This window comes from Heteronotia binoei, chromosome 11 (assembly GCF_032191835.1).
Source record: "Heteronotia binoei isolate CCM8104 ecotype False Entrance Well chromosome 11, APGP_CSIRO_Hbin_v1, whole genome shotgun sequence".
Classification (NCBI taxonomy): Eukaryota; Metazoa; Chordata; class Lepidosauria; order Squamata; family Gekkonidae; genus Heteronotia; species Heteronotia binoei.
The window spans coordinates 77,210,676-77,238,544 of record NC_083233.1 but is presented as its reverse complement, the minus strand read 5'-3'; the positions used below and the strand labels follow the sequence as shown (position 1 = coordinate 77,238,544).

The window sequence follows — 27,869 nt, the reverse complement described above, 5'->3', positions numbered from 1 at the left end:
CTGGACGCCATCTTCAAATCCATGGGACTTAAATTCTCTGCAGATATGGGCCAGATTTGGGTAGACATGTGCCATCTATGCAGTCGAACCTGATTTTTTACGATGCAGGATGTAAGCTGTGAAGCTGAATTTCCAACTTGGGGGGGGGGGCATGAGATTAGTCCAGTTCAAGAAATATCTGGGGACTTTGGGGGTGAGGCTAGGAGACACGGGTGGAGCCAAGAGCAAGGATCTGACAAGCATAATTGAACTCCAAAGGGAGTTCTGGTCATCACATTTAAAGGGACCGCACACCTGTTAAATTCCTTCCTTCCATAGGAAATAATGAAGGATAGGGGCACCTTCTTTTGGGGCTCATAGAGTTGGATTCCCTGGTCCAATCTTTTTGAAACTTGGCAGGAAATTTGGGGAGAGGCACTGGATGCCATACTGAAAATCTGGTGTCTCTAACTCAATAACTCCCCCCCCCCCGAGCCCCAGATAATCGCGGATCAATTCTCCATTATTTCCTATGGGAATAAGTCTCTATATGGAATAATAGACTTCCCAGCAGACATGTCCCTCCCTCCCTTCCCCCCACTTTCTGATGACCATGAAGAGGGGGGAGGGCCTCCAAACCGTGGGATTCCCCTGCCCCCACCTGGGGATTGGCAACCGTACATGGGACTGATTCCCGCCTCCTTTTGGCAAATCATGTCAGCTCACTCTGAAGATCCAAAATGTCTCTGGCAAGTGCTGGAAAATATGGGAAGCCTCCACTGAACCTCCCTCTCTCTTTTTCCTTCCCTTTATTTGACGCTACGGCACGCTCGACAAAGGATTCCAACCGCCAGCGGGCCAGGAACAAAAACACACGACTTTAATTTCCCCACCGGACGCTTTTAGCCAACGGACAGGACCAAACCGGAAATAGGCGCGGAAGCCAGCGAAGAGACTTCGGGGGGGGCCGCTCGATTTCCCAGGCTCCGGAAGTCAGGTAAGGCGCGGAGACCTGAGCTTCAGAGCCGGGCCGCCTCTTCCCGGCGGGCCGTGTTCGCTTCCCTCGAGTGGCGAGGCCCGGAGCGGAGCCGGGAAGGACGGGGCAAAATTGGGTCCCCCAACGGTTCCAACGGGCAGGTCATGTGTACGCATGCGTGCTCCTTGGCCGGGAAGCGGCGAGGCGGGGTTTGGCGGTGGAGGCGAGGAACGGAGCGCTGGGATTGGCTGAGAGGGCGTTGACGTGTAAGCAGAAGCTGAGCGGCGCCTCTTAAAGGGCCAGTTCAGGGGCTGAGTTGAGCAGAGCCCAGAATGGAGTTGCGGAGGTGGAATGAAAGGGAATTGCTGGGCTCACTTCAGAAGGGGCTCAGGCACATTCGTAGACGGGAGATCCTCCTTCAGTGTCTCTCATCTATGCTGGTTAAAATGAGCCTCCATATTCAGGAGTAGCATACCTCTGGGTCAATACTCCCTCTAAGCCACGGGTGGCCAAACTTGCTTAAGGTAAGAGCCACGTAGACTAAAAGGCAGATGTTTAAGAGCCACAAGACATGAACGTCAGATGCTCGAGAGAGGAAGGAAGACAGGGGAGGTAGAAAGAAAGCAACTTTAAATGCATTCTCCAAGCTGCCGGCTTGCTTGGCTTGTAGAAGAGATTTAAAGAGACAAATGCCTTTTCCAAGCTTGCTGATGGGACAGTGGGGGCTTCGAGAGACACACAATATGTGTGAAAGAGCCACATGTGGCTCCTGAGCCACAGCTAAGTCGTGGAGTATTGTGAGCAAAAATTCTACTTTGTGAGCTACTGGCATTAAAGTTGTGGGTCAACGATTTGGCATACTGCATTAATTAGTTTGCTCTGGGACAGTTTTTCCTGGGCTAAGACAAAAATGTGTGAGCCGTAGGCTAAAAAACTGTGAGCTAGCTCACGCTAACTCAGCTTAGAGGGAACACTGCTCTGGATAAAACTTGTGCACAAGGGCAAGACGGAGAGGGTTTTGATCTCTGTGCCCTACTTGCAGGACTTTGGTTAGTTTGGGAAACAGGGTGGTGAACTTTGTGGGCCTTTGGTCATGATTCTGGTCTGGCGGAGCTCTTCTTATGCATCACTGGCCGATCTGTAAATCAGGGGAGGGACAGTGGCTCAGTGGTAGAGCATTTGCTTGGTAAGCAGAAGGTCCCAGGTTCAATCCCTGGCATCTCCAAAAAAGGGTCCAGGCAAGTAGGCGTGAAAATCCTCAGCTTGAGACCCTGGAGACCCGCTGCCATTCTGAGTAGACAATAGTGACTTTGATGGACCAAGGGTCTGTTTCAGTATAAGGCCGCTTCATATGTTCATATATATGTTCAAATTTACAGTTGCTTTGACAGCCGCATAAGACTGGGCATCCTCTTTGAGCGCAGGGCATCAATAAATGGCCCTCCTGCAAAGAAGCTCTCTTTGTTCCGCACAGGCCCCTGAAAGGAGAATGGCTCACAGCCAGGCGAGGAAGAAGTCCAGGTCCCGGAGCAGGAGTGACTCTCGGAGCAGGCGGGACACAGAGAAGAGGAAGGAAAAGAGGAAGAGGAGCAAAGACTCCCAAGAGAGGAGAAGCCCGTCTCCTGCCTGCAAAAGAGGGCCTGAGTCTCTAAAACTCCAAAAGCCCTCGGCCTCCTCGAAAGAAGGTATGGATGTGCTTGAGTGGTACCTCCTCCGGCAGCTGAAAGGGCCTCTTGTCAGCGTCCCACAGTTGTTGCCTAGAGAATAAATAACAAAGGAAAAGCAACCTCCAGAAATTGTTGGTATTAACCAGGGGTGGCCAAACTTGCTTAACGCAAGAGCCACATGGAATAAATGTCAGATGTTTGAGAGCCGCAAGACATGAATATTAGTAGTAAAAGGACTTACTACTACTAATATTAGATGTTTGAGAGCTGCAAGACAAGAAGGAAGGCAAGCAGGCAGGCAAATAGATGGTGGAAGGGAGAGGTAGAAAGAAAGTAACTTTAACTTTAAATGCATTCTCCAAGCTGCTGGCTGTCTTTGCTTGGCTTGGAGAAGCGATATAAACGGACAAATGCCTTCTCCAATGCAGTCGACAGGGTGGGAGGGGCTTCAAGAGCCTCAAAATATGTGTGGAAGAGCCACATGTGGCACCCGAGCCACAGTTTGGCCACCCTTGGTATTAACACTACATGTGAGCTAATCTTTGACCTGCCACCTAGAAGGAATTGAGGGGTGCGCCACACTGAAAGCCAGCTTCTGGTGCTCATGAGGGATTTTTTAGACAATTGCCTAGAGCCCCCAGTGGATGTAAAACGTGGGACATCCAGCTAGGAACAGTGTTTGGCAGGAAGTGCATCCCCCCCCAGCAGAGCCTCAGAGCACTTTAACTCATTCAAAACGTCCAGCTTTTCTCCTTCAGCATGCAGCCAGTGGGTTAGACTGCAGGTTCAGCCTCCCGCCCTGCTTTAAAGCTCACCGATGACCTTTAGCCAATTCCTCTCTCTCAACCTAAAAGACCTCGCGGGGTTGTTGCGATGGTAAAATGGAAGAGGGTAGAAACATGTACACCTCCCGGGAGGGAGGGAGTGAGGGAGGAAGGAAGGAAGATATTGGATTTATATCCTGCCCTACACTTTGAATCTCAGAGCCTTCCCCCCAAACAGGCACCCTGTGGGGTAGGTGGGGCTGAGAGAGCTTTTACAGCAGCTGCCCTTTCAAAGACAACTCCTACGATTGCTATAGCTGACCCAAGGCCATTCCAGCAGCTGCAAGTGGAGGAGTGGGGAGTCAAACCCGGTTCTCCCAGATAAGAGAGCTCTGGCTGACCCAAGGCCATTCCAGCAGGTGCAAGTGGAGGAGTGGGGAATCAAACCCGGTTCTCCCAGATAAGAGAGCTATGGCTGACCCAAGGCCATTCCAGCAGCTGCAAGTGGAGGAGTGGGGAATCAAACCCGGTTCTCCCAGATAAGAGAGCTATGGCTGACCCAAGGCCATTCCAGCAGGTGCAAGTGGAGGAGTGGGGAATCAAACCCGGTTCTCCCAGATAAGAGAGCTCTGGCTGACCCAAGGCCATTCGAGCAGGTGCAAGTGGAGGAGTGGGGAGTCAAACCCGGTTCTCCCAGATAAGAGAGCTATGGCTGACCCAAGGCCATTCCAGCAGGTGCAAGTGGAGGAGTAGGGAATCAAACCCGGTTCTCCCAGATAAGAGAGCTCTGGCTGACCCAAAGCCATGCTAGCAGGTGCAAGTGGAGGAGTGGGGAATCAAACCCGGTTCTCCCAGATAAGAGAGCTCTGGCTGACCCAAAGCCATGCTAGCAGGTGCAAGTGGAGGAGTGGGGAATCAAACCCGGTTCTCCCAGATAAGAGAGCTATGGCTGACCCAAGGCCATTCCAGCAGCTGCAAGTGGAGGAGTGGGGAATCAAACCCGGTTCTCCCAGATAAGAGAGCTATGGCTGACCCAAGGCCATTCCAGCAGCTGCAAGTGGAGGAGTGGGGAATCAAACCCGGTTCTTCCAGATAAGAGTCGGTGCACTTAACCACTTACACTAAAAGGCAGGAGAAAAATGTGACAGACGCCTTGGAAGCTAATTTTCGTGGCCACTAATCTCCCCGGCTTGAGCTTCGGCTGCCTCTTCTGCCCCATCTCCCCGTCCAGGATTCCCTAAAGGCAGATTGGTAGCAATTAAGCCCCATGACAAGTGCAGATCAAACTGGGTCATCTTGGGCAAGAAGAGAGAGCTTGCTCAGGTCTTCCTTGAGGCTGATGATTCTGGAGCATTTTAGATTTCAGCTCCACGGAGGATCCATGGCGGCTTTTGGACCACAGAATCACATTGTTGGAAGGGGCCGTAGAGGCCATCTAGTCCAGCCTCCTGTTCAGCGCAGGATCAGCCTAGGGCAGGGCTGTCACCAATGTTCCCTCCAGGCTGCAGTCAGATGAGCAAAAATTCAACTTTGTGAGCTCCTGTGAGCTCCTGCATGCATTATTGTGCTCCGGAGTCATCCTTCCTGAACTAAGATAGATAGATAGATAGATAGATAGATAGATAGATAGATAGATAGATAGATAGATAGATAGATAGATAGATAGATAGATAGATAGATTTATTGTCATTCTTCTCAAAAAAGAAAATGAGAGCAACGAAATGAGGTGCTCTTCCACCAACATACCAACACATCAACACCCACAAAAGGACATATACATAGACCATTTAAATACATCTAAAAACACATAACCATTCATAACCCTGCATTTAGCTTAACCACGGCACTTGGATAGAAGCTGCCCTTGAATCTATTTGTCCTTGCCTTCAGCACTCTATATCGCCTACCTGACGGTAAAATCTCAAACAGCAAGTGGCCCGGATGTGAAGGGTCCCTTAAGATCATTTGTATCTTCCTTCTACATCCCATATGGTGACAAAAAGGTGTTGAAGACAAAAAGGTGTGAGCCCTAGGCTAAAAATCTGTGACCTAGCTCACACTAACTCAGCTTGGAGGGAACACTGGGTGTCACACATGTGGCCCAGGGGCCAAATCAGGCCCCCGAGCAAGTCTGCTTTCTTCTTATGCATCACTGGAGAGCCAGTTTGGTGTTCTGGTTAAGTGCGCAGACTCTTATCTGGGAGAACCGGGTTTGATTCCCCACTCCTCCACTTGCACCTGCTGGAATGGCCTTGGGTCAGCCATAGCTCTTGTAGGAGTTGTCCTTGAAAGGGCAGCTGCTGTGAGAGCCCTCTCAGCCTCACCCACCTCACAGGGTGTCTGTTGTGGGGGGAGAAGATAAAGGAGATTGTGAGCCGCTCTGAGACTCTTCAGAGTGGAGGGCGGGATATAAATCCAATATCTTCATCTTCTTCTTCTTCTCCCTCTCTCATTTCCTTCTGTGTCACAGCTTGCGTTCCCAGGCTTGCTCAATTGCGCAAGAGCTATAAAGCAAAACCCCCTTTTCCTTCTATTGGCTGTGGCTCCATGCTCTCATCCTTTGGGGAGGGAGGGAAAGAGCCAGAGCTTCCTTTGCCCAGTTCTCTCGGTAACACAGGAGATACAAAATCTTTGCGTTTGTCTGTGTCCCTTATAAAGTTTATATTTCAGCTACCTGGCAATACATTTGATGACAGACATGGCCCGGCCCGACAAGGTCTCATTTGTGTCCGATCTGGCCCTCATAACAAATGAGTTCGACACCCCCGGCCTAAAGCATCCCTGACAAGTGCTTGTCCAGCTGCTGCTTGAAGATTGCCAGGGAGGGGGGAGCTCACCACTTCCCTAGACAGCCTGTTCCCCTGCTAAGCTAGAATCATAGAGTTGGAAGGGACCTCCAGGGTCATCGAGTCCAACCCCCTGCACAACGCAGGAAACTCACAAACACCTCCCCCTAAATTCATAGGATCTTCATTGCTGTCAGATGGCCATCTAACCTCTGTTTAAAAACCTCCGAGGAAGGAGAGCCCACCACCTCCCGAGGAAGCCTGTTCCACTGAGGAACCGCTCTAGCTGTCAGGAAGTTCATAGAATCACAGTTGGAAGGGACCTCCAGGGTCATCGAGTCCAACCCCCTGCACAACGCAGCAAACTCACAAACACCTCCCCCTAAATTCACAGGATCTTCATTGCTGTCAGATGGCCATCTAGCCTCTGCTTAAAAACCTCCAAGGAAGGAGAGCCCACCACCTCCCGAGGTGGAAGCCTGTTCCTCTAAGGAACCGCTCTAACGGTCAGGAAGTTCTTCCTGATGTTGAGCTGGAAACTCTTTTGATTTAATTTCAACCCGTTGGTTCTGGTCCTACCTTCCGGGGCCACAGAAAACCACCCCACACCCTCCTCTAGACAACAGCCCTTCAGGATGGTGATCCTATCACCTCTCAGCTGCCTCCTCTGCGGGCTAAACATACCCAGCTCCTTTAACCTTTCCTCATAGGACTTGGTCTCCAGACCCCTCACCATCTTCATCGCCCTCCTCTGGACTTATTCTGCCCAGAAACATGAACCTCCTCCAACATATACTGCTATGGAAGGAAGTGGTTTCACTGTCTACTTACAGCAGTGCACATGTACTTGAGGAAGGGAGCGTTCCTTCCATTTTATACCAGCGCCCAATATCCAGCAGATACCTTTCTGCCTGTCATTTAAACCCACTATTGTGCGTCGTCTCCTTTGCTGCCAAGCGGAGCAGCTCCCTGCCCTCCTCTAAGCGACGGCCTTTCAAATGCTTCGAGAGAACGCTTTCCCTCCTCGGCCTCCTCTTCTCCAGACTGAACGTTCCGTGCTGCCGTTAACCCAGTGTTGCATTCCAGGGAAAAAGAAGAAAACGGGGAAGAAAAGGAGAAAAGCCAGTACTTCCTCCTCCTCCTCAGACACCACCACCTCCTCGTCTCCTTCCGGGTCTTCGTCGTCCCCCTCCGAGGAAGGGTCGCGCGACGGCGAGTCCAAGCCCAAGAGGAAAAAGCAGAGCAAAAAGAAGACGGCCAAAGAGAAAAAGAAGAAGAGCAAGAGGAAGAAAAAGAAAGCGAAAAAGAAAGCAAGGAAGAAACTGAAGGAGAGGGCGAAAGAGGAGAAGCCCAAGGGAGAAGAGCTGCCTGGCCCTTCCCTGGAGCAGTGGCAGAAAGAGGTGTTGGTAGAACCTGGCCCAGGTAAGGCTTGTGTTTCTGGCAGGAAAGCCCTGCTTAGGACGGGTCTTTAAAAGGAAGCTGGCCGCACCGAGGAGAAAGGCATTTTGCAATTGATTTCCATTTTAAGTCTGTCTAGTCAGTTCACTTTAAAATGAAATCTTTTAAAAATGAGTTAGTGGGAGGGACAGGTGCTAGAGACCTGTATTTTAAGTCAATTGTTTTCTAACTTTTAAGTCTATTTTGCAATTGATTTCCATTTTAGGTCTATTTCCATTTTAAGTCCATTTTAAGTCAGTTCAGCTTTAAGCTGAATTGAAAGTGGGGAGACAGTTTGATATAGTGGTTAAGTGTGCGGACTCTTATCTGGGAGAACCGGGTTTGATTCCCCACTCCTCCACTTGCACCTGCTGAAAGTGACCTTGGGTTAGTCACAGCTCTCGCAGGAGTTGTCCTTGAAAGAGCAGCTGCTGTGAGAGCCCTCTCAGTCCCACCCACCTCACAGGGTGTCTGTTGTGGGGGAAGAAGATATAGGAGATTGTAAGCCGCTCTGAGTCTCTGATTCAGAGAGAAAGGCGGGGCATAAATCTGCAGTCATCTTCTTCTAATTTCCACAACCTACCGTATTTGCTGGCGTATAAGTCGACTGGGCGTATAAGACGACCCCCCAACATTTCCATTCAAAATATAGAGTATCTTTTTGAATTCCTTGCGGGCAGGATCCAAACAGGGCGACGAGAGCAGCAGCTCCCCCGCCTGGCCGCGCGGGCAAAAGAAAGCAGCCATTGGCTTTGTGTGAGGCGCTGTCGCTAGGGAGGCAGCTCGGCGAGGCGGCTTCCGCTGGAGAAGAGCTCCAGCGGAAGCCGCCTTGCCAAGCTGCCTTCCTAGCGACAGCGCCTCACGCAAAGTCAATGGCTGCTTTCTTTTGCTCTTCTCTCGCTGTAACCAAGGCGCAAGGGTCTGTTCCACAGAGGCACCGGGTTGCTTTCCTGACCTGTTCCCTCCATGCACCAGGCGTTCAGCCAGCCCGAGCACCCCTGTCTTGACCGCCACGGAGAGGCACAGGTCGGCAGCTTCCCACCTCGCAGCCCGGGCTCTGCTCTAACGCATGGGCGGGCTTCCACGTCTCCGAGTTAGAGCCATTCTTCGGACCTTCGGATTCCCCTTCTTCGCTCCCTCCCTCCTTCAGTCCGCCCTGCCTGCCGCCATTCCCCCGTTTGCTGGGAAAGGGGCCGCGCCGAAGAAGCACGGCAACACCTGTCCCTGCCTCGCTCCGGCTGTTCATCTGATGGCGTCTCACCACGGATCCTAGACCTGGCTGCCGCTGCACCCGGCGTATAAGACGACCCCCCCACTTGGAGGCATGTTTTTCTGGGCAAAAAAGTCATCTTATACGCCGGCAAATACGGTAATCTTATGTTGTCTGCTGGATGTCCCGTCCTATTGACTGCACTGCCTTATAACCATATATTATTTGCCTTTAGCCTCAGTGAGAAGGGCAGATTACAAATAACATAAATAAATCAATGAAGAAAAAAACATTGTGGTCACTGAAGGCTGAAATCTGATTGGCTGGCTGGCTTCTTGTAGAGTCAGGTTCCTCCCTCTGGTTCACTTTCCTTGCAGTCCTTCCTGGGGACAGTTTCCTGTCCCGCCTCTCCTTGACCCTTGTGCTTCCTTGAGGCTGCTCTTTCCCAAGGCTCTTCTACCTGCCCCACCCCTCTCCAGGGCCTGAGTAGAATAGTCAGCGGCAGCAAGAGAGCACCAGCCCGCTATGCCCCTCTGTACCAGCCTTGCCACGGATTTCCTCCTACTCTGTACTTTACTTTGCCACAAAAAACGGTCCCTGGTACTGAAAAGGTTGGGGACCGCTGCCTTACTCTGTAGCTCTGATGTGATCTTGTAAACCATTTAGCTCTGATGCAGTCTTGTAAACCACAGGTTTTGTTCACAGCTTTAAGCTGAACTGAAAGTGGTGGCAGGCCGCTAGAATAGAACCACAGAATTAAAAAGTTAAAAGACCATCCTGTCAAACCCCTTGCACCACGCAGGATGACTTGAGAACACGAGAGAAGCCATGTTGGATCAGGCCAATGGCCCATCCAGTCCAACACTCTGTGTCACCCATGGCCAAAACCCAAGTGCCGTCAGAAGGTCCACCAGCAGGGCCAGAACTCCACAAGCCCTCCCACCGTTGCCCCCCCCCCCCCCCAAGCACACAGAGCATCACTGCCCCAGACATAAGAGAAACCATGTTGGATCAGGCCAACAGTCCAACACTCTGGGTCACACGATGGCCAAAAACCAGGTGCCATCAGGAGGTCCATCCGTGGGGCCAGAACTCCAGAAGCCCTCCCACTCTTGCCCCCCAAGGACCAAAACGACAAGAGCATCACTGCCCCAGAGTGTTCCATCTACACCTTGTGGCTAATAGCACACTGATAGACCTCTGCTCCATAAGTTTATCCAGTCTGCTCTTGAAGCTGTCTGTGCTTGTAACCACCACTGCTTCCTGCCTAAGAACGTAAGAGAAGCATCCCCGATAAATAAGCGTCCTGTCTCTACTGAAACATCTCCAAGGAGGGAGAACCCACAACATCAAAAGGCAATTCCACCTTTGAGCCATTCCTAATACTCTGCTGCTATCTCCTCCCCTGCAATTTAAACCCATTATTGTCAGTCCTGTCCTCCACTAGCCATTGAAACAGTGCCCTCCCTTCTTCTAAAAGGCAGCCTTTCAAATATACTAGAATAAAAATAAATAAAAAGGGAAGTAGAAGGGAAGGAAGAATGAGGTGTATGGGTTAGAACATAAGAGAAGCCATGTTGGATCAGGCCAACAGCCCCTCCAGTCCAACACTCTGTGTCACATAAGAACATAAGATAAGCCCTGTTGGATCAGGCCAGTGGCCCATCCAGTCCAACACTCTGTGTCACATAAGAACATAAGGGAAGCCATGTTGGATCAGCCAGTGGCCCATCCAGTCCAACACTCTGTGTCACATAAGAACATAAGAGAAGCCATGTTGGATCAGGCCAATGGTCCATCCAGTCCAACACTCTGTGTCACATAAGAACATAAGAGAAGCCATGTTGGATCAGGCCAGTGGCCCCTCCAGTCCAACACTCTGTGTCACATAAGAACATAAGAGAAGCCATGTTGGATCAGGCCAGTGGCCCCTCCAGTCCAACACTCTGTGTCACATAAGAACATAAGAGAAGCCATGTTGGATCAGGCCAGTGGCCCCTCCAGTCCAACACTCTGTGTCACATAAGAACATAAGAGAAGCCATGTTGGATCAGGCCAGTGGCCCATCCAGTCCAACACTCTGGGTCACACAGTGGCCAAAAACAGCACAGGTGCCATCAGGAGGTCCATCAGTGGGGCCAGGACACTAGAAGCCCTCCCACTGTGCTCCCCTGAAGCACCAAGAATATAGAGCCTCACTGCCCCAGACATAAGAGAAGCCATGTTGGATCAGACCAATGGCCCATCCAGTCCAACACTCTGTGTCACATAGTGGTCAAAAACAAACAAACACAGGTGCCAACAGGAGGTCCAGGACACTGGAAGCCCTCCCACTGTGCCCCCCTGAAGCACCAAGAACACAGAGCATCACTTGCCCCAGACAGAGACTTCCAACAATACGCTGTGGCTAAGAGCCACTGACGGACCTCTGCTCCAGATGTTTAAGGATGGCTGGATGCTCGAGGCACAAAGAAATCTATGTGAGGCAGCAGGAGGAAGAGAACGCAGCCCCTGCCCTACAAGCCACCCATTGTGACCCCGTGGGCAGGCTAGTTCCCATGCGAGGCAAAGGTGAGGGTGTGGCTGGCAGATCTGGGTCTAGAGGTGGTGACCAAGGGTAACCTCCGCTTTCTGACAGTGCCACGAGGCTTCCCTTTTCAGCCCTGACGGACGAGCAGAAGTCTCGCATCCAGGCCATGAAGCCGATGACCAAGGAGGAGTGGGACGCCCGGCAGAGTGTCATCAGGAGAGTTGTTGATCCCGAAACAGGAAGAACAAGGTGCGCTCGTGGGGGGTGGGGGCGAGCAGAAGCCATGGATCCTTGCTAATTTTGCACAGTCAAAGAGGCATTCTGGTCTCGGCTTTCCTTTCCCTCCGTAGAAGGATAACCCTGAAACCAGACTGGTTCCTTTCACACACATGGAGCAGCGTGTGCTTTCTGGTCTACAGCATCCTGTACAGAGAGCCAGTTTGGTGCAATGGTTAAGTCTGCGGACTCTTATCTGGGAGAACCGGGTTTGATTCCCCACTCCCCCCCTTGCAGCTGCTGGAATGGCCTTGGGTCAGCCAGAGCTCTGGCAGAGGTCCTTGAAAGGGCAGCTTCTGGGAGAGCTTTCTCAGCCCCACCCACCTCACAGGGTTTGATTCCCCACTCCTCCACTTGCAGCTGCTGGAATGGCCTTGGGTCAGCCAGAGCTATTGCAGGAGTTATCCTTGAAAGGGCAGCTGCTGGGAGAGCTTTCTCAGCCTCACCCACCTCACAGGGTTTGATTCCCCACTCCTCCACTTGCAGCTGCTGGAATGGCCTTGGGTCAGCCAGAGCTATTGCAGGAGTTATCCTTGAAAGGGCAGCTGCTGGGAGAGCTGTCTCAGGCCTACCCACCTTACAGGGTGTCTGTTGTGGGGGAAGAAGAGAAAGGAGATTGTTAAACTGCTCTGATTCATAGAGAAGGGTGGGGTATAAATCTGCAGTCATCTTCTGGAAGCTTCTGGTTGGAGGCTGTGAGTGACAGGGCAGACGTGGATCTTTTGTTTCTTATCTTATTCAATTATTTGTTATGATGGCCTTTAAAGCTCATTCTCTGTGAGGCGGAGGATGCATTGATTGTGCTTCTCTTGCAGGCTGATTAAGGGAGATGGCGAAGTCTTAGAGGAGATTGTGACCAAGGAGAGGCACAAAGAAATCAACAAGGTAATGTGGTGGTTCTTCATCAGAAAAGCTTTCTGAATTCAAAGGCGCTAGGACACAATTTGACCTTGGAGCATTTAGAGGACACAGCTGCACCTCAAAGCCAGATTCCAGCTGCAGCAGCAGTGAATAATGTATGAACATAGGAAGCTGCCTTCTACTGAATCAGACCCCCCTCGGTCCATCCAAGTCAGTCTTGTCTACTCAGACTGGCAGCTGCTCTCCAGGGTCTCAAGCTGAGGTTTTTCACACCTACTTGCCTGGACCCTTTTTCGTTGGAGATGCCGGGGATTGAACCTGGGACCTTCTGCTTACCCAGCAGATGCTCTACCACTGAGCCACCGTCCCTCCCCTTAGGCCTATGAACATATGACGCTGCCTTCTACTGAATCAGACCCTAGATCCATCAAAGTCAGTCTTGTCTACTCAGACTGGCAGCAGCTCTCCAGGGTCTCAAGCTGAGGTTTTTCACACCTACTTGCCTGGACCCTTTTTCGTTGGAGATGCCGGGGATTGAAACTGGGACCTTCTGCTTACATAGCAGATGCTCTACCACGGAGCCACCGTCCCTCCCCAAGTCAGTATTGTCTAGTCAGACTGGCAGCGGATCTGACATAAATGAGACCTTGTTGGGCCAGGCCACGTTTGTACCTATTTAAGATTAGGTAGCAGAGCTATAAACTTTATAAAGGACACAAACAAAAGTAATTAAAGGTTTAAAAAACTGAAAACCTGCTTAAAGCATTAGCACTCATTGGTCTTACATGGTAAGACCATGGGATCCAGGGAACTGGGCAAAGGAAGCTCTGGCTCTTTCCTTCCTTCCTTCCCCAGGGGATGGGGAGGAGCCTCAGCCAATAGAAGGAAGAGAGGCTTGGCTCAGCTGCTCTGCTGTGCGATAGAGCCTGACAAAGCAAGCTCTCTCCACCTTCCTCCCCAAGAGAGGAGCCTCAGCCAGTGGAGAAAATAGAGGGTTTGCTCAGTAGCTCCTGTGCAATTGAGCAAGCCTGGCAAAGCAAGCTGTGCTGCAGAAGGAAGCAAGAGAGAGGGAGAAGGGAGCAGATGGCAGCCAGTTGCTCAGGGGCCCGATAGAAGCCGTCCAGGGGCCTGATTTCAGCTACCTGCCAATACTTGGACTGCATGTTTGTCATTCCTTGTCTAGTTCATGCACTTTTAGTCTGTCCTTCATCCATTTTCAGTCTATTCTTTTGCATTCATAAGGGCTAGAAACTTGATTTTAGCAAAGAAAATGGAACTGTTCTTTAGACTATTACAGTAAGGTGACAGTAGCTCCTTTGAATGCGAGGCATACAGCAGGCTGGCTTTGTCTCCCTCTGCTTGTAAGTGACCTCTTGCCCCTCTGTCTTATCAGCAAGCCACCCGGGGAGACGGCCTTTCCTTCCAGATGAAGACGGGGATGCTCCAATAGCAGTGCAGACCTGCGACACGCCAAAGATGGCTGCTTTCCCCGACACAGAGGCTTTGCCAAAACAGGCGCACATTCCCCCGGTACCGGTTGGAGAACGTCTGGACAGAAAACGGGCCAAGCGAGAAGCTCCAGCCCACAGCTGCTGCAGAGATGTGTTGCCTGGGGGGGAGAGAGAGCCTTTCTGCTTTCAGAGGCCTCCCCCTTCGAGAACTTGCCTCAGCGCCCTGCATGATGCTCTCCACTCACCGCTTTATCCACTATGCAAGCCAGTTCCCTTGGTCACAAACACCAGAGTTTGTTCTTTTCAAAGAAATAGACGACGGAGAGAAATAGGGGAAAAGGTGAAGGATGACTTTCTGGAGGGTCTGACAAAATGAGTACTAGAGAGGTTTAGAATCATCAGGGGGTTTTTTGGTAGCAGGAACTCCTTTGCATATTAGGCCACGCCCTCCCGATGTAGCCAGTCCCTCCAGACTCTCTCCACCTTCCTCCCCAAGAGAGGAGCCCTGTACTCTCTCCACCTTTCTCTCCAAGAGAGGAGCCTCAGCCAATGGAGAAAATAGAGGGTTTTGTATTCTGTAAGCTCCGGGAGGATTCGATACATCAGGGTGTGTAGCCTAATATGCAAAGGTGTTCCTGCTACTAAAAAAGATGAGAATCATAGAGTTGGAAAGGACCTCCAGGGCCATCTAGTCCCACCCCCTGCACAATGCAGGAATGTGTGTCTTCTCCGAGGAAGGCAATCAAAATGGTGGCAGCTAAGCCCCGCCCTACTGATTGGGGGGGGGAGGGGTTTGGACACATTCCACCTGCCTTTCTCCTCCAGAAGGGGAAACATTGCCAAGAAGAAGCCTTATCAAGATGAAAAGGAAGGGAAAGGGTGTCTCCATGCCTAACGCTGGAAGCAGTCAAGATTTGGGCTCAGCCCCAGAGCTGGTTCATTACTAGGGATAGGCACGAGCTGAATTTTAAACAAAGAAATGGTCACAAATGGCAGTCTCTGTACATGGCTTTTCCAGGTTTTGGCACCCGCGTGGCCGCAGTACGACTCATACACGAACTCAGAAGCGAACTCCCGAGTTCACTTGCAAGTTGCAGTGTGGCTTGCAAAAGCCGTTTAAAGGGAACCCTGTAGATGGCGTTTGCAAACTGCGCTGCATCTCGAACCGCAAACCGGTTCGTTACACGGAAAAATTCGTGGAGGTTCATGAGACCCCTACGAACCTTCGCGAACGTCCCATTTTCATGATTTGTGCCTGTCCCTGTTCATTACTGACATCTGGGCCAAAGGGAAGCCATCCAGCACCACTTGGCTTCTGCGTGCTTCTTCCAGAGCAGTAGGGGACTGCTGGCTGCCCTTTTGGGATTGGCCTTCATCTCAGAAGAGTGGTGGTGGGGTGCGGGGGAAGGATGGCTGCTGAGTCAGGATAGACCAACCATCCGCAGTCCTTTCTGCATGGACAGAGTTTAGCATGTCAAAAAATACACCCAACTCCCTAGGGCTGTATGGAAAAAACGGCAAGTGTAGTTGCTTAAGCCTGAGCTATATGAAAATATGCACTTTTCTGTTGTTGTTGTGTGTGTATGTGTGTTGCTGCTAGCTCCAGTCTGAACCTGGCCCGTGGCAGGCCGCCTCCTGAAAGCAGTGTAACCTGCTCTAGATCAGGGCCTCTTTGGACAGCATCTCTTTCCTTCTCCAACTGGCTTTATGTCAACCCAACAGAGGCACTTAAGCATATAAGGGGGAAGGCACAGACCAGTGAGCCTCCGACCAGACAGGTCTTTCTGGCTAGCCTAGGAGAACAGCAGTAGACTAGCGAGAGGCCCTACCCGACAGAAGTTCAGATGCCTGTTAAAAAACCGGCCTGACCTTATCTGGGAGATTGCGCTGTGGGCCCCTTTCCTTTTAATCCCTGGGTGCAGATTTAGAGTCCAGTTGCACCTTAAAGACTAACAAAATTTCTGGCAGGGGAGGAGCCTTCATAGAATCGTAGAGTTGGAAACGACCTCCAGGGTCATCTGGTCCAACCCCCTGCACAATGCAGGAAACTCACAAACACCTCCCCCCAAATTCACAGGATCTTCATTTCTGTCAGATGGCCATCTAGCCTCTGTTTAAAAACCTCCAAGGAAGGAGAGCCCCCCCCCCCCCCGGAAGCCTGGTCCACTGAGGAACCGCTCTAACGGTCAGGAAGTTCTTCCTAATGTTGAGCCGGGAACTCTTTGGATTTAATTTCAACCTGTTGGTTCCGGTCCTACCTTCTGGAGCCACAGAAAACAACTCTAGGATTCTGACGAAGAGGATATGAGGGGGTGGAAGCTCCTTCCCCCTGAGGAAAGGCTGAAGAGTCCAGGACAACTAAGTGGGGATATGATAAGAGTCCCCCCTCCCCTTTTCAGTTTAGAGAAGATACAGGCAAGATAAAATGGTGCATGGAGTGAAGAAAATGGACAAAGAACTATCTCCCTCTCCCCAGATGCTAGAACTCAAGGGCATCCAATGAAGCCAACGGGGCAGCAGATTTAGGATGGGCAAAAGGAAATATTTCTTTACACAGACGAGTGATTAAAATGTAGACTTTGCTGCCAAAGGATGTAGCGATGGCCACAGGAATAAACATTTAAAAGAGGATTTGATAGATTCTGGGTGGTCTCCCATAGCTGCTAAACCTCTGAATTTCTTCAAGAAAAGAATGGGTCACACTGTTCTTGGCCCATTAAGGGATTCATTGGGACTGTGGAGCCTGATTTAAAAGGCATCAGTACTGTTCTGGGAAAGAGCGGGTGTCGCACCGAAATTCCAGCGGAAGGGTTGAATCAAGGGTCTGACCATCATGTACCTCAGTGGTTGAGCATTTGCTTGACATGCAGGAGGTCCCAGGTTCAATCACCGGCATCTCCAGTTAGAAGGACCAGGTCATCAGAGACCTCTGGAGAGCTGCTGCCAGTCTGAGTAGCCAATACTGACCTTGATAGATGGCCTGATTCCGTAGAAGGCAGCTCCAGGTGTTCAGCCCCACCAGGTTGGCAGACTCGGCAGCTGCCAACCTGTTGTGCGCCAACGACACAGGCTATAGCACATCCTTAGCATTCTGTACCCAACAACTCTGAGAAAGTAGGTTAACTTTGAGAAGCCATTTAGTTTTGCATCTAAACCAGGATCTGCGCACAGATCCTCGATTCCGCACTTGTACCTCCTGCAACACCTGACCTGGCTCTGTATTGCAAGCATTGTCATTCTCCCCCCCCCCCCACTTCCTGCTCTTCCTTTAAATACTGTCTGGCAACTGGACAAGGGAGCCAAGCAGAGTGGGATGGTCTTCGTGCCCCGCTTGTTCGGTGCAGTGGTTAAGTGCGCGGACTCTTATCTGGAAGAATGGGGTTTGATTCCCCACTCCTCCACTTGCACCTCCTGGAATGGCCTTGGGTCAGCCATAGCCCTGGCAGAGGTTGTCCTTGAAAGGGCAGCTGCTGTGAGAGCCCTCTCCAGCCCCACCCACCTCACAGGGTGTCTGTTGTAGGGGGAGGAAGATATAGGAGATTGTAAGCCACTCTGAGTCTCTGATTCAGGGAGAAGGGCGGGGAATAAAGCTGCAATTCTTTTCTTCTTGTGAGTTCCTGTAGGCATCTGACAGGAGGAACCAGGAACGGGCTGGGCCGGGCTTTCAGCCCGGCCCTGAAAGTCGGTGACTCCAGTCCTTCACGACAGCAGCTCCTTCAAATGACCGAGAGCCCTGCCAAGAAAGACGCAGCAAGGAGCCTTCCCGTTTCTTTTAATTGGTGTTAACATACAAGTGACAACCGTATACAAAGCACATCCAGGTAGCAGGACGAGGCGGCAGGAACAGCAAGGAGAAGGGGGGAGTCGTACGGTTAGGTATGGCTGTCGCACGGAAGAGCAAAGAGACCCGACGGCGTCATGCACACACAAACGCAAGAACAGAAAGATGGAACGCCAGGTTCAGCTGGACTCTTGCCTTTCCCCTCTCACGCCTCCCCCCGTTGAAGCGATCTCTGTCCCCTTCTCCTCGCCCTGCTCCAGCTGTTATCCTAAAGCCTATTTTTCCAGTCCGATGGAACAAACATGACGGAATACAAAATAACAAATTGGGAATAAAGACTCCTGAGGGCTCGAAGACACGGGGAGGGTGATGGAAACTGTAAGGCTTTTGGAACTAACGGGAAACTGCAGCAACGGTGAAGATACCTGAACAAGAGGGACGACTCCGGTTAAGTGCAGAATGACCTGTCGGGACGAGGGGGGGAGCTGGCCACACCCCCCGTTGGCAGGCGACTTCCTCTGAACTAGCATTAGGACGCTGTAAACATTCTTTAGATGGGAGGGGGAGAGAGTCTATCAAAAAATGCTAATGAGCTGATCCAGCATAACAGAATGGGGAACGCTCTGGACACGGCAGGAACGAGATGGCCAGCGGGGACTGCTTTTCCGATACAGCACAGTCCCACGCGAACATTCATTCAGCACTAAGAATGACACATAGAGATTATGACTGCCATACAGGGATTATATAGTGAATCCTGCCTGTCCTTTCAGACTGCAAGTTCTGCAATAGGTTGGCAAGTTTGGGGTAGCACGAGGACAGCTGTGGGAGAGCGAGAGACAAAAGCGCCTTGCTAAATATCCCACATCTGCCCTGGCTTTTTTGGCAGCTTGAAGCTTTTGGTCTTGGCAGCAATTATTGCTCAAATGGCAACTCGGGAAACCAAACGTGAGCATGCGTGGACCTCGAACAGGATGCTATCCCACGTGTGGCCTTTACATCGTTTGACTGAGGGAGAAAGCAGTTCAGTAATTCCACACTACCGTGTTCGTCTCCGGAAAGATCACTTAGCGGCAGAAAACTGAGATCTTGAAAATACCAGCCTGTCTGCATACACTGCATTGGGGGAGAAAGCCCCCAACCAATTCTATTCCATGATGGTTCAAAATGATGTAACGGGAATATACTATGCAAACTACAACCCCTTTGCATTTATTCTGTTTAATCTGCTGTCCACAGGAAAAGGCAAAAATGGTTGACCAAGCACTCATGATCCGCCCCTTCAGCCTGGGATGGTCCTACTCAAAAAGTCCTAAAGTTGTCAGAAACTTCTCACTACTTCAAGCTCAGTTGTTACAACCAGGGCTGGAATTCTAGCAGGAGTTCCTTTGCATATTAGGCCACACACCCCTGATGTAGCCAATCCTCAAGAGCTCACAAGGGTCTTTTTTTGTAAGCTCTCGGATTGGCTACATCAGGGGGTGTGGCCTAATATGCAAAGGAGCTCCTGCTAGAATTCCACCTCTGGTTACAACCATTTAGAAATTTGATCAGATGAAAGTAAAGATTCTCACATTGCTAAAATTCTGCTTCTAGTAACAATTCTTTGGGATCATGGCAGAATAGACACAACCTTCCAACCAACACTGGATGGGTGGGTTTCCTTGGGCAGTTTTTTCTAAATAGTTGCAAGGGGTCTATATTCCTGGGAGAGCTGCCAAACACCATTTTGTCCTCCCCCCCCCCATTACTTTTGTTGAGGGGGGGGGGAAGAAACCAATCCAGGTTTTGTGGAAAACATATTGGGGAGACTATAATAAATGTTGGATTTATGTGACTGAAAACGCAGAATTTGCAAAAGATGCACATTTTGAAGAATTCCAGACACATCCGGATTCTTCTAATTTAAGCGCAGTACCAAATTTTCTCTTCTAGAACCACCACCCATTCGCACAACTTTGGACTCTCGCAAGTCAAAACGGGCAACGTAATTAGCACAGTTGGGCTTCTCGCCACAGAGAAGTTACCCCAGGGGAAACCAGTTGTGCCTTCCCCAGGGACACTGAGCCGTGAGAATTAGTTGAGCACCCTCGTAATACTGAAGAGAAAAAGTGACCTTGGACATCATTCTTACAGAAATAAAGCAAAGAAACAAGGGGCTTTTGGAACGACGCTATGCAAAATCACCCCAGTTGAAGCCTGTTTGGCTTCAGAGGGTTTAGCCTGAAGGCTGATGGCACCATTAACCTCACAAGCGGGCTCATTTCATCTTACAAATGGCTTTAAAAAGTCCAGATTCCACAGACTAAGCCTGTGCATTTGGCTAAAGAGGATTTGACTCGCCAGCCCTTCAGTCCCCAAACCTATTCTGGAAAACAAAACCCAAATCCGAGCCTGTGTTCAGATAGACCTATTGCTGTTGTTTGTCGAATGCTGTGGTGTAGCAAGTCGATCTTTAAAAAATACAGGACAACACAAAGTTGGAAAGAAAGGTCACTGACCAGCTATCAAAATCCAGTAGGGCTTTTAGAATAAAAGCAGGAAATCAACTCCACCCACATAATCTTCTTTTGACACACGCTTGCATCGTCCAATATTATTGCAATGGCAAAGAAAGGTGCTGAACAGAAATGTTTTTTTATCTCCCGAATTTTGCACTGTCCTGCAGAAATCGAGGAGGGAGAATTGGCTGGCAGGTTGGCCAAGGCGGGGCCCCACCAAAGGTGTGATTGTCACTGGATTATTGGGTTTCCAATACGATTGGTTGACAGGCGCATAGAAGACTGCATTTCAACATCCTTTCGACAGTTACATTAAACTTGGTCCGTGAAATCATTGTTTTGTACATAATGCCTGAAATCGAGGGGGGCAGGGGGAAAATGTTAGATTTCAAAACAGTAATAATAAACCCTGACTGTTTCTTTCCCTCCAGACACAATTCCGTCATGTAAAATAAATAACTTCCACATCATATACACCCCCTTCCTCCCCTCCCACCCCAAAAACATTTACATTGTCTTCTGCGTTGCACTACCTATACACACACACGCACAATAAAAAGAAGGCGTTGAACTCCTCCTCTGAGAGCTTGAAAATGTTCATGCCGTGCCTTGAATTGGGGACCGTTCAGAGGGAGAGGTGGAACTGGTGAACTGGCCAAATCCAGATTTTTGTAACCACGTTGTCCTTTTCATGATTATGGTCTGGATAACTTTTTGGGATGGATTGTGGATGGCGGGACAGACAGGCTGGTGCCCCCGTGGCCCACTGCAAGCTAGCAAGTGGTGATGTCAATTCATGTTGTTTTTCCCTCCCCCCCCGGGTTCTAGATGTACATTCACGAGAACTCTGATGAATGAGAAGAAAGGGAAGCCAATATTTCCCCCCCCCCCAGTAGTAAAAACCTGCCAGAATCTTCTCGTTGGCTTCATTACAGATGAGTGGCTTTGAACCTCGCAATATGGCTACTTAAACCACTGAGGTGTGTTGGGTGTTGCGGACTTTGTTTCAAAAAAAGCCATGGTTTCCGCAGATAATTGAATGTACCTTTCAGAGAATCATGCCCTCTTCAATGGCACACACCATGTAAATTTGGTGTCGGGACCCCCGTAACAAACGGGTGTGTTTGTGTGGGTTTTTTTCCCTCCCTTTCCAGATGAGATGTCGAAAGCCCCGCTGTGGCTCGAAAGAGGCCACCTTCACAGTGCTCCAAGTCTTCGCATTGTGGGGAGAGAAACCCTAAGAAACAAAGCTGTTGCGTTTAGAAAAAATCCTCTTTTACATAGAAGAGCTTCGTAAAGTAGAAAGTGGTACAAATGGTTCGGAGGGTGGGAGAGGAAAAAGGGGACATAGAACCGGGAGGACGCTCACGCAAGTATTTTTAAAAAGCCAGAAGCTGTAGGCAAGAGAGGGCAACCCTGACGTTTGGTAGACGGGGCTTCCTTTCTTCCGGGATAACAGTGTTTAGGAAAGGTATGTCCCTTGGCAGCAGCTGGGAATTCTGAATCCTGGCATGGGGCAGAGAAGCCATAGGTGGGGGGATTCGGGGGCTTTCGGGTAGATCTTTCTTTGTAGGCACTTTCCCCTTTTGGGTCCTTTCCTTTGAGCAGTTCCTCCCTTTCTACAACGGCTGAGAGATGGTGCTGTAAAGAGAGTCTCCTCAGAAACCCGGGGAACCACTCGTGCGTTCAAACAAACCCACTTCTCTCAGGGGCTGCTGTCAAATCAGAAACCATCTAAGAGAACAAGTCCCTCGTGTTAAATTGGCTTTTCTTAGTTGGGCTGCATGGCAGAGTGATACATTTCTCTTTAATCTCCACACTTTTGGAGGAAAAAAGGGGGAATCCTCAACCTCTCCACCGATAGCCACGTGTGTGCGTTGGCGCATTTGTCATGTATCCCGGTTTAGCAACATTTAACTGTCATGCACTATAAATAGGGAGAGGGCAACTTTATAAAATAGTAACAGGCCTCCTCTTCAGGACAATTTTTCAGTGCAAACTAAATAAAAACAATGAGGTTTTACAGTTGCATAACTAACAGTTGAACCAAACAAAGAAACAAAAAAGAAAAGGGTTATCTTCTTGGTCAAAAGATGTTACCAAAGGTGGGAAAGACGGAAATGGTTTCCCATCTATGGCTGGTAGAAAAGAAATAGGAGAATTTGGACTTTGTAATTTTTTTTTTTTTTAGGTTGTGAAAATGTCACACTTGAGAAGTTTGAAACTTGGCAGGGGCGAGTTTCCAAAAGGTTTCCGGTACATTAATCACATCTGGGGAATCGATCGCCCAGCCTGCTTCCCCCAGACGCCTAGGGGAAAAGTTCAGGACTCCTCCAATAGCTTATGTCCTACGAGCGCCAGCCATTTAATCCCACCATCTTCTAAAATCCTGGCTGGATTTTTCTTTCCTGTGATTTTTTTTTAACAGAGACCACTGCCACCCATCAGCTTTTCATCGTTCCATGGCAATCGCACCAACCGCCTCGCTCGCATCGTTTTGCCTGTATCAAACGCTCCCGCATCTTTTGAGTCTCTCGGGACTGCGGAAACAGAGCCATTTCTCACCCTTGCCCAGTCCTGCTGGCCGGCAACATCCACGCAGATGGCGGAGGAAACTCACGGGAAGCACCCTCACATGCCCCCTCCGTTCTGCCCCCCCCCCGCCGGGCCCCAGAGTGCCTCCCCTTCTATTGCAACTTTCTGACTGATGGCTAAAGAAGCTGGGGAGGCACGTATTTACAATTGCTAAACCTGGGTAAGAAAAGGGAGGCAGGAAAGAGCATGGGCTGCAGCTGGAGACCGTTGCAATTCTCTCGTTTCCCCCTCTCCCGACACCCTTTGGGGCCAAAGGCCTTCCTCTCCCCTTCAAGATAGCGCTTTGCCAACTTGGCGCCTTTGCTGGAAGGCCTGCTCGTCTTGTGTGGGGAAAAGAAACACACTCCGCCCTCCTCTCTCAAAGCTCTCGCCACCTCGCTGGTAATGAGTAGCACCATTTTTGCCGTGTTTGTCCCACACCGTAGGCCTCGGTTCTTCCACTGTGCCTGCTTCCGCCACAGGCATCTGCGGCCACCTGTCGCTGGAGCTCGGCCCCCTCTACTTCTGCCCGAGGGCCCCAGGTTCGAGTTTGGTGGCCGCACTCCGGCCCCAGCACCCCGTGGCCAGGCTCATGCTCCTTTGGCTGCGCTCCCTGTCTCTCTCCCGGTCGCTCTCCGACTGGCTCTGTGTCCGCTCTGGCCTGTGGCTGCCGCTCCCGCCGGCTGCCATGGGCTGGGACGAGATGGTGCGCAGCAGGTGGTTCCGCTTGCGCAGGAATTCCGTCTGGCTGGGGAGGCCGAAGCTGCCTTTCCGAAGGGCCATCCGGGTGGTGTTCTTGGCCGGCCGGGAGCGATGGGTGTATTCCAGCTGGGCGAGGTGGGCTGCGTATCCCTCGGTAATGAACTGAAAAATTTAAAAGAAATGATTTCTTTTTTTAAAAAAAGAGAAACTTGCTTTGGGGAAAAAACAAACATGCATTCCAGATCTCCACTCTGGTTCTACGGATTTCACAGCTACATGTTCAGACACTATGGAAAGTGAATGCAAGTAACCAGTTGCCGAACAGGAATTGGGCCAAGAATTTGGCAGGGGTGGCCCAACTGCTACCCCTCCTATCTATTTGCCTTCCTTCCGGCTCTCAGACATCTGACGTTCATGTCTTGTGGCTCTCAAACATCTGACGTTTATTCTGTGTGGGTCTTACTTTAAGCAAGTTTGGCCACCCCGATCCTAGGCATTCTAACTTCTGAAAGGTGCGTTCCTGTTGCATACTCGTTAGGTAAGCTGCCTCCTCCTCTTACCTTAAATGGGAAGTCAGGGAGACTTGAGGTGGTTTAACATTCTCCCAATTCTCTTCAGCAAGACAAGAGCTACCAGATTTTTATCCCACCCTTTATATACCCTTTGCAAAGCATTATTCTGGACCCCTAGCTCACCCCACATCCCTACAGCTTGCGGGGGGGAGGTCTGTTTACCACATAAAAATATATTATGTAAAAAAAAATAAAATAAAAATCACTGGAAGCGTACAACTGCTGTGCAGATTAAAATAACATTGTTTGGGCGGCCCCCTCAGCGCCTGTTTTATTTCCTCTTGCGCTCTTTTCCCCCCGTGTGTTTTTAAAAATTACTCCCGTTGTCCTCTGCCCTAGGGCTGCTCTTGTATGTGGCGTGCGGAGAGGGGGCCGCCACCTCCCACAGTGGCCATTCTGTGGTCGACTTCACCTCCCGTGGCACCGTTTTTTGTACCCACCGCCACTCATTTGTCAGAAGGTCAAAGGTACCCACAGGATCAAGAAGGAGGCGACGATGGATTTATGCACTGCCCTTACAATCTGCTTCCCTTCCTCTCTCCACAAAAGACACGCTGTGAGGGAGGTGGGGCTGAGAGAACTGTGACTGATCCAAGGAAGGTCACTCATCTGGCTGCATGTGGAGGAGAAGTGGGGACTCAAACCCAGTTCTGCTGCTCTTAACACTATGCTGAACTGACCCTGGTCTAGAGGTAAGCTCAGCCCCAGAGCGTGAAGAGCATGCAGAAGAGAGGCCGGCCGGCTGGGCCAGCTGCTGCTGCTGCTGCTTCCTGTCATGTTTCAGATCTCCTGGGATTGAGAAAGAAGCACTTTTCTCCCTTTCTCACAATACGAGAAATATACATTCAATGAAATTGCTGAGCAGTCGGGTTAGAACGGATAAAAGGAAGTCCTTCACCCAAAGGGAGATTAACATGTGGAATTCACTGCCACAGGAGGTGGTGGCAGATGCAAGCACAGACAGCTTCAAGACGGGATTGGATAAGCATATGGAGCAGAGGTCCATCAGGGGCTATTAGCCACAGCATATTGTTGGAACTCTCTGTCTGGGGCAGTGATGCTCTGTATTCTTGGTGCTTGGTGGGGAGGGGTCACAATGGAAGGACTTCTGGTGTCCTGGCCCCATTGATGGATCTCCTGATGGCGCCTGGATTCTTTTGTGACACAAAGTGTTGGACTGGATGGGCCATTGGCCTGATCCAACATGGCTTCTCTGATGTTCTTATGTGACACAGAGTGTTGGACTGGATGGGCTACTGGCCTGATCCAACATGGCTTCTCTTATGTGACACAGAGAGTTGGACTGGATGGGCCATTGGCCTGATCCAACATGGCTTCTCTGATGTTCATATGTGACACAGAGTGTTGGACTGGATGAGCCACTGGCCTGATCCAACATGGCCTCTCTTATGTGACAGAGTGTTGGACTGGATGGGCCACTGGCCTGATCCAACATGGCTTCTCTTAGGTTCTTCGGAATGACTGGGGAGTGATGAAACCGGCTTCCCTCACCACAGCATCAGTCCTGCTGGGCTCTCTTTCTGCTGCACTGCTGCTCAAAGGCAGAAGCAAAGATACAAAGCAGAGATACAAAGCAGGCACAGGGCAGGCCAGCATCTGTTCCAGCAAGCAGGTGCTCTAATCCTCAAGCTCCTCTAGGCACCAAGGCTCCCTCTAAGCTCTGGAGTCTTGGGAACGAAAATTCGACTTTGTGAGCTACGGGCATTAAAACTGTGAGCGACGGCATAAACTCGTTCGCTCTGGGGCCATTTTTCTTGAGCGAAGACAAAAATGTATGAGCCAGAGGCCAAAAGCCAGTTTGATGTAGTGGTGAAGTGCGCAGACTCTCCTCTGGGAGAACCGGGTTTGATTTCCCACTCCTCCACTTGCACCTGCTGGAATGGTCTTGGGTCAGCCAGAGCTCTCGTAGAAGCTGTCGTTGAAAGGGCAGCTTCTGTCAGAGCTCTCTCAGCCCCACCCACCTCACAGGGTGTCTGTTGTGGGGGAGGAAGATAAAGGAGATTATGACCGTTCTGAGACTCGGATTGGAGGGCGGGATGTAAATCCAATATCATCATCATCATTTTCTTCACCACATTGTTTTGATTGTTTTAATTACTGAATGTTAAATTTTATAACGTTGTGGATTTTAATTGTCTGTCGTGGTTTTACGTTGTAAGCCGCCCTGAGCCTGCTTTGGCGGGGAGGGCGGGATATAAATCAAATAAAGTAAAATAAAGTTCTTCTTTTTCTTCTTCTCTTTCTAAAAAACTGTGAGCTAGCTCACACTAACTCAACTTAGAGGATCACTGCTAGAAGAAGAAGATATTGGATTTATATCCTGCCCTCCACTCCGAAGAGTCTCAGAGCGGCTCACAATCTCCTTTACCTTCCTCCCCCACAACAAACACCCTGAGAGGTGGGTGGGGCTGGAGAGGGCTCTCACAGCAGCTGCCCTTTCAAGAACAACCTCTGCCAGAGCTATGGCTGACCCAAGGCCATTCCAGCAGCTGCAAGTGGAGGAGTGGGGAATCAAACCCGGTTCTCCCAGATAATAATAATAATAATAATAATAATAATAATAATAATAATAATAATAATAATAATAATAGTAATAATAATAATAAAAAACTTTATTTTTATATCCCGCCCTCCCCCGCCAAGGCGGGCTCAGGGCGGCTTACAACGTAAAACCACGACAGACAATTAAAATCCACGTCGTTATAAAATTTAACATTCAGTAATTAAAACAATCAAAACAATGTGGTGAAGAAAATGATGATGATGATATTGGATTTACATCCCGCCCTCCAATCCGAGTCTCAGAACGGTCATAATCTCCATAAGAGAGCTATGGCTGACCCAAGGCCATTCCAGCAGCTGCAAGTGGAGGAGTGGGGAATCAAACCCGGTTCTCCCAGATAAGAGAGCTATGGCTGATCCAAGGCCATTCCAGCAGCTGCGGGTGGAGGAGTGGGGAATCAAACCCGGTTCTCCCAGATAAGAGAGCTATGGCTGACCCAAGGCCATTCCAGCAGCTGCAAGTGGAGGAGAGGGGAATCAAACCCGGTTCCCCCAGATAAGAGAGCTATGGCTAACCCAAGGCCATTCCAGCAGGTGCAAGTGGAGGAGTGGGGAATCAAACCCGGTTCTCCCAGATAAGAGAGCTATGGCTGACCCAAGACCATTCCAGCAGCTGCAAGTGGACGAGTGGGGAATCAAATCCGGTTCTCCCAGATAAGAGAGCTATGGCTGACCCAAGGCCATTCCAGCAGCTGCAAGTGGAGGAGTGGGGAATCAAACCCGGTTCTCCCAGATAAGAGAGCTATGGCTGACCCAAGGCCATTCCAGCAGGTGAAAGTGGAGGAGTGGGGAATCCAACCCGGTTCTCCCAGATAAGAGAGCTATGGCTGACCCAAGGCCATTCCAGCAGCTGCAAGTGGAGGAGTGGGGAATCAAACCCAGTTCTCCCAGATAAGAGTCCGCACACTTCACCACTACACCAAACTGGCTCTCTAGGCACTCCCCACCCTAGTCCCACTAGACCAACCCCTTCCCAGCAAGAGGCTTTGGGCCCATGGCAACCACAGCTGAGAGCTTCTTTTCCCAGCATCCTTTTCCCCACTCGCCTTCAGAGGCTTGCACGGTTACCTGACATTGGTTCTGCAGCTTCTTGGTCGGCCGTCCCACGATATAGATCTGAGAGGGCGGCAGATTGATGGAGGCGTAGACGGAGATGTCCTTGGTGGAGCCGTAGGCCGCGTGGATCTTCATGTGGACCTGCAGGGAACCAAAAGCAGAG

At 50.4% G+C, this 27,869-nt stretch overlaps 2 protein-coding genes across 6 annotated transcripts in view; one reads left to right on the top strand and one right to left on the bottom strand.

Annotated features, from left to right (window-relative positions):
• The first annotated feature begins 895 nt into the window (after positions 1-895).
• Positions 896-15,502, top strand: ARL6IP4 (ADP ribosylation factor like GTPase 6 interacting protein 4). Its single transcript, XM_060249350.1, has 6 exons — positions 896-976; positions 2,430-2,640; positions 7,259-7,594; positions 11,481-11,598; positions 12,441-12,510; positions 13,880-15,502. The coding sequence occupies exons 2-6, from the start codon at positions 2,445-2,447 to the stop codon at positions 13,934-13,936; spliced, it is 777 nt and encodes a 258-aa protein (XP_060105333.1). The 5' UTR covers positions 896-976; positions 2,430-2,444; the 3' UTR covers positions 13,937-15,502.
• A 7,720-nt stretch (positions 15,503-23,222) lies between these two features.
• The window catches only part of PITPNM2 (phosphatidylinositol transfer protein membrane associated 2), a 269,886-nt gene continuing 265,239 nt past the window's right edge, over positions 23,223-27,869 (bottom strand). For all 5 annotated transcript variants that reach the window (XM_060250129.1, XM_060250131.1, XM_060250130.1 and 2 more), the window contains 2 exons: positions 27,719-27,847; positions 23,223-23,657 (listed from right to left, as the gene is read on the bottom strand). In XM_060250129.1, the coding sequence (XP_060106112.1) occupies positions 23,313-23,657; positions 27,719-27,847 (474 nt within the window). In that variant the 3' untranslated portion in view covers positions 23,223-23,312. The remainder of the gene's footprint in view (positions 23,658-27,718; positions 27,848-27,869) is intronic.

Coding starts and splice junctions, on each gene's coding strand:
- ARL6IP4 (XM_060249350.1), top strand. CDS start 2,445: ATGGCTCACAGCCAGGCGAGGAAGAAGTCCAGGTCCCGGAGCAGGAGT. Junction 11,599..12,440: donor CCCGAAACAGGAAGAACAAG/GTGCGCTCGTGG, acceptor CTTCTCTTGCAG/GCTGATTAAGGGAGATGGCG. Junction 12,511..13,879: donor GGCACAAAGAAATCAACAAG/GTAATGTGGTGG, acceptor CTGTCTTATCAG/CAAGCCACCCGGGGAGACGG.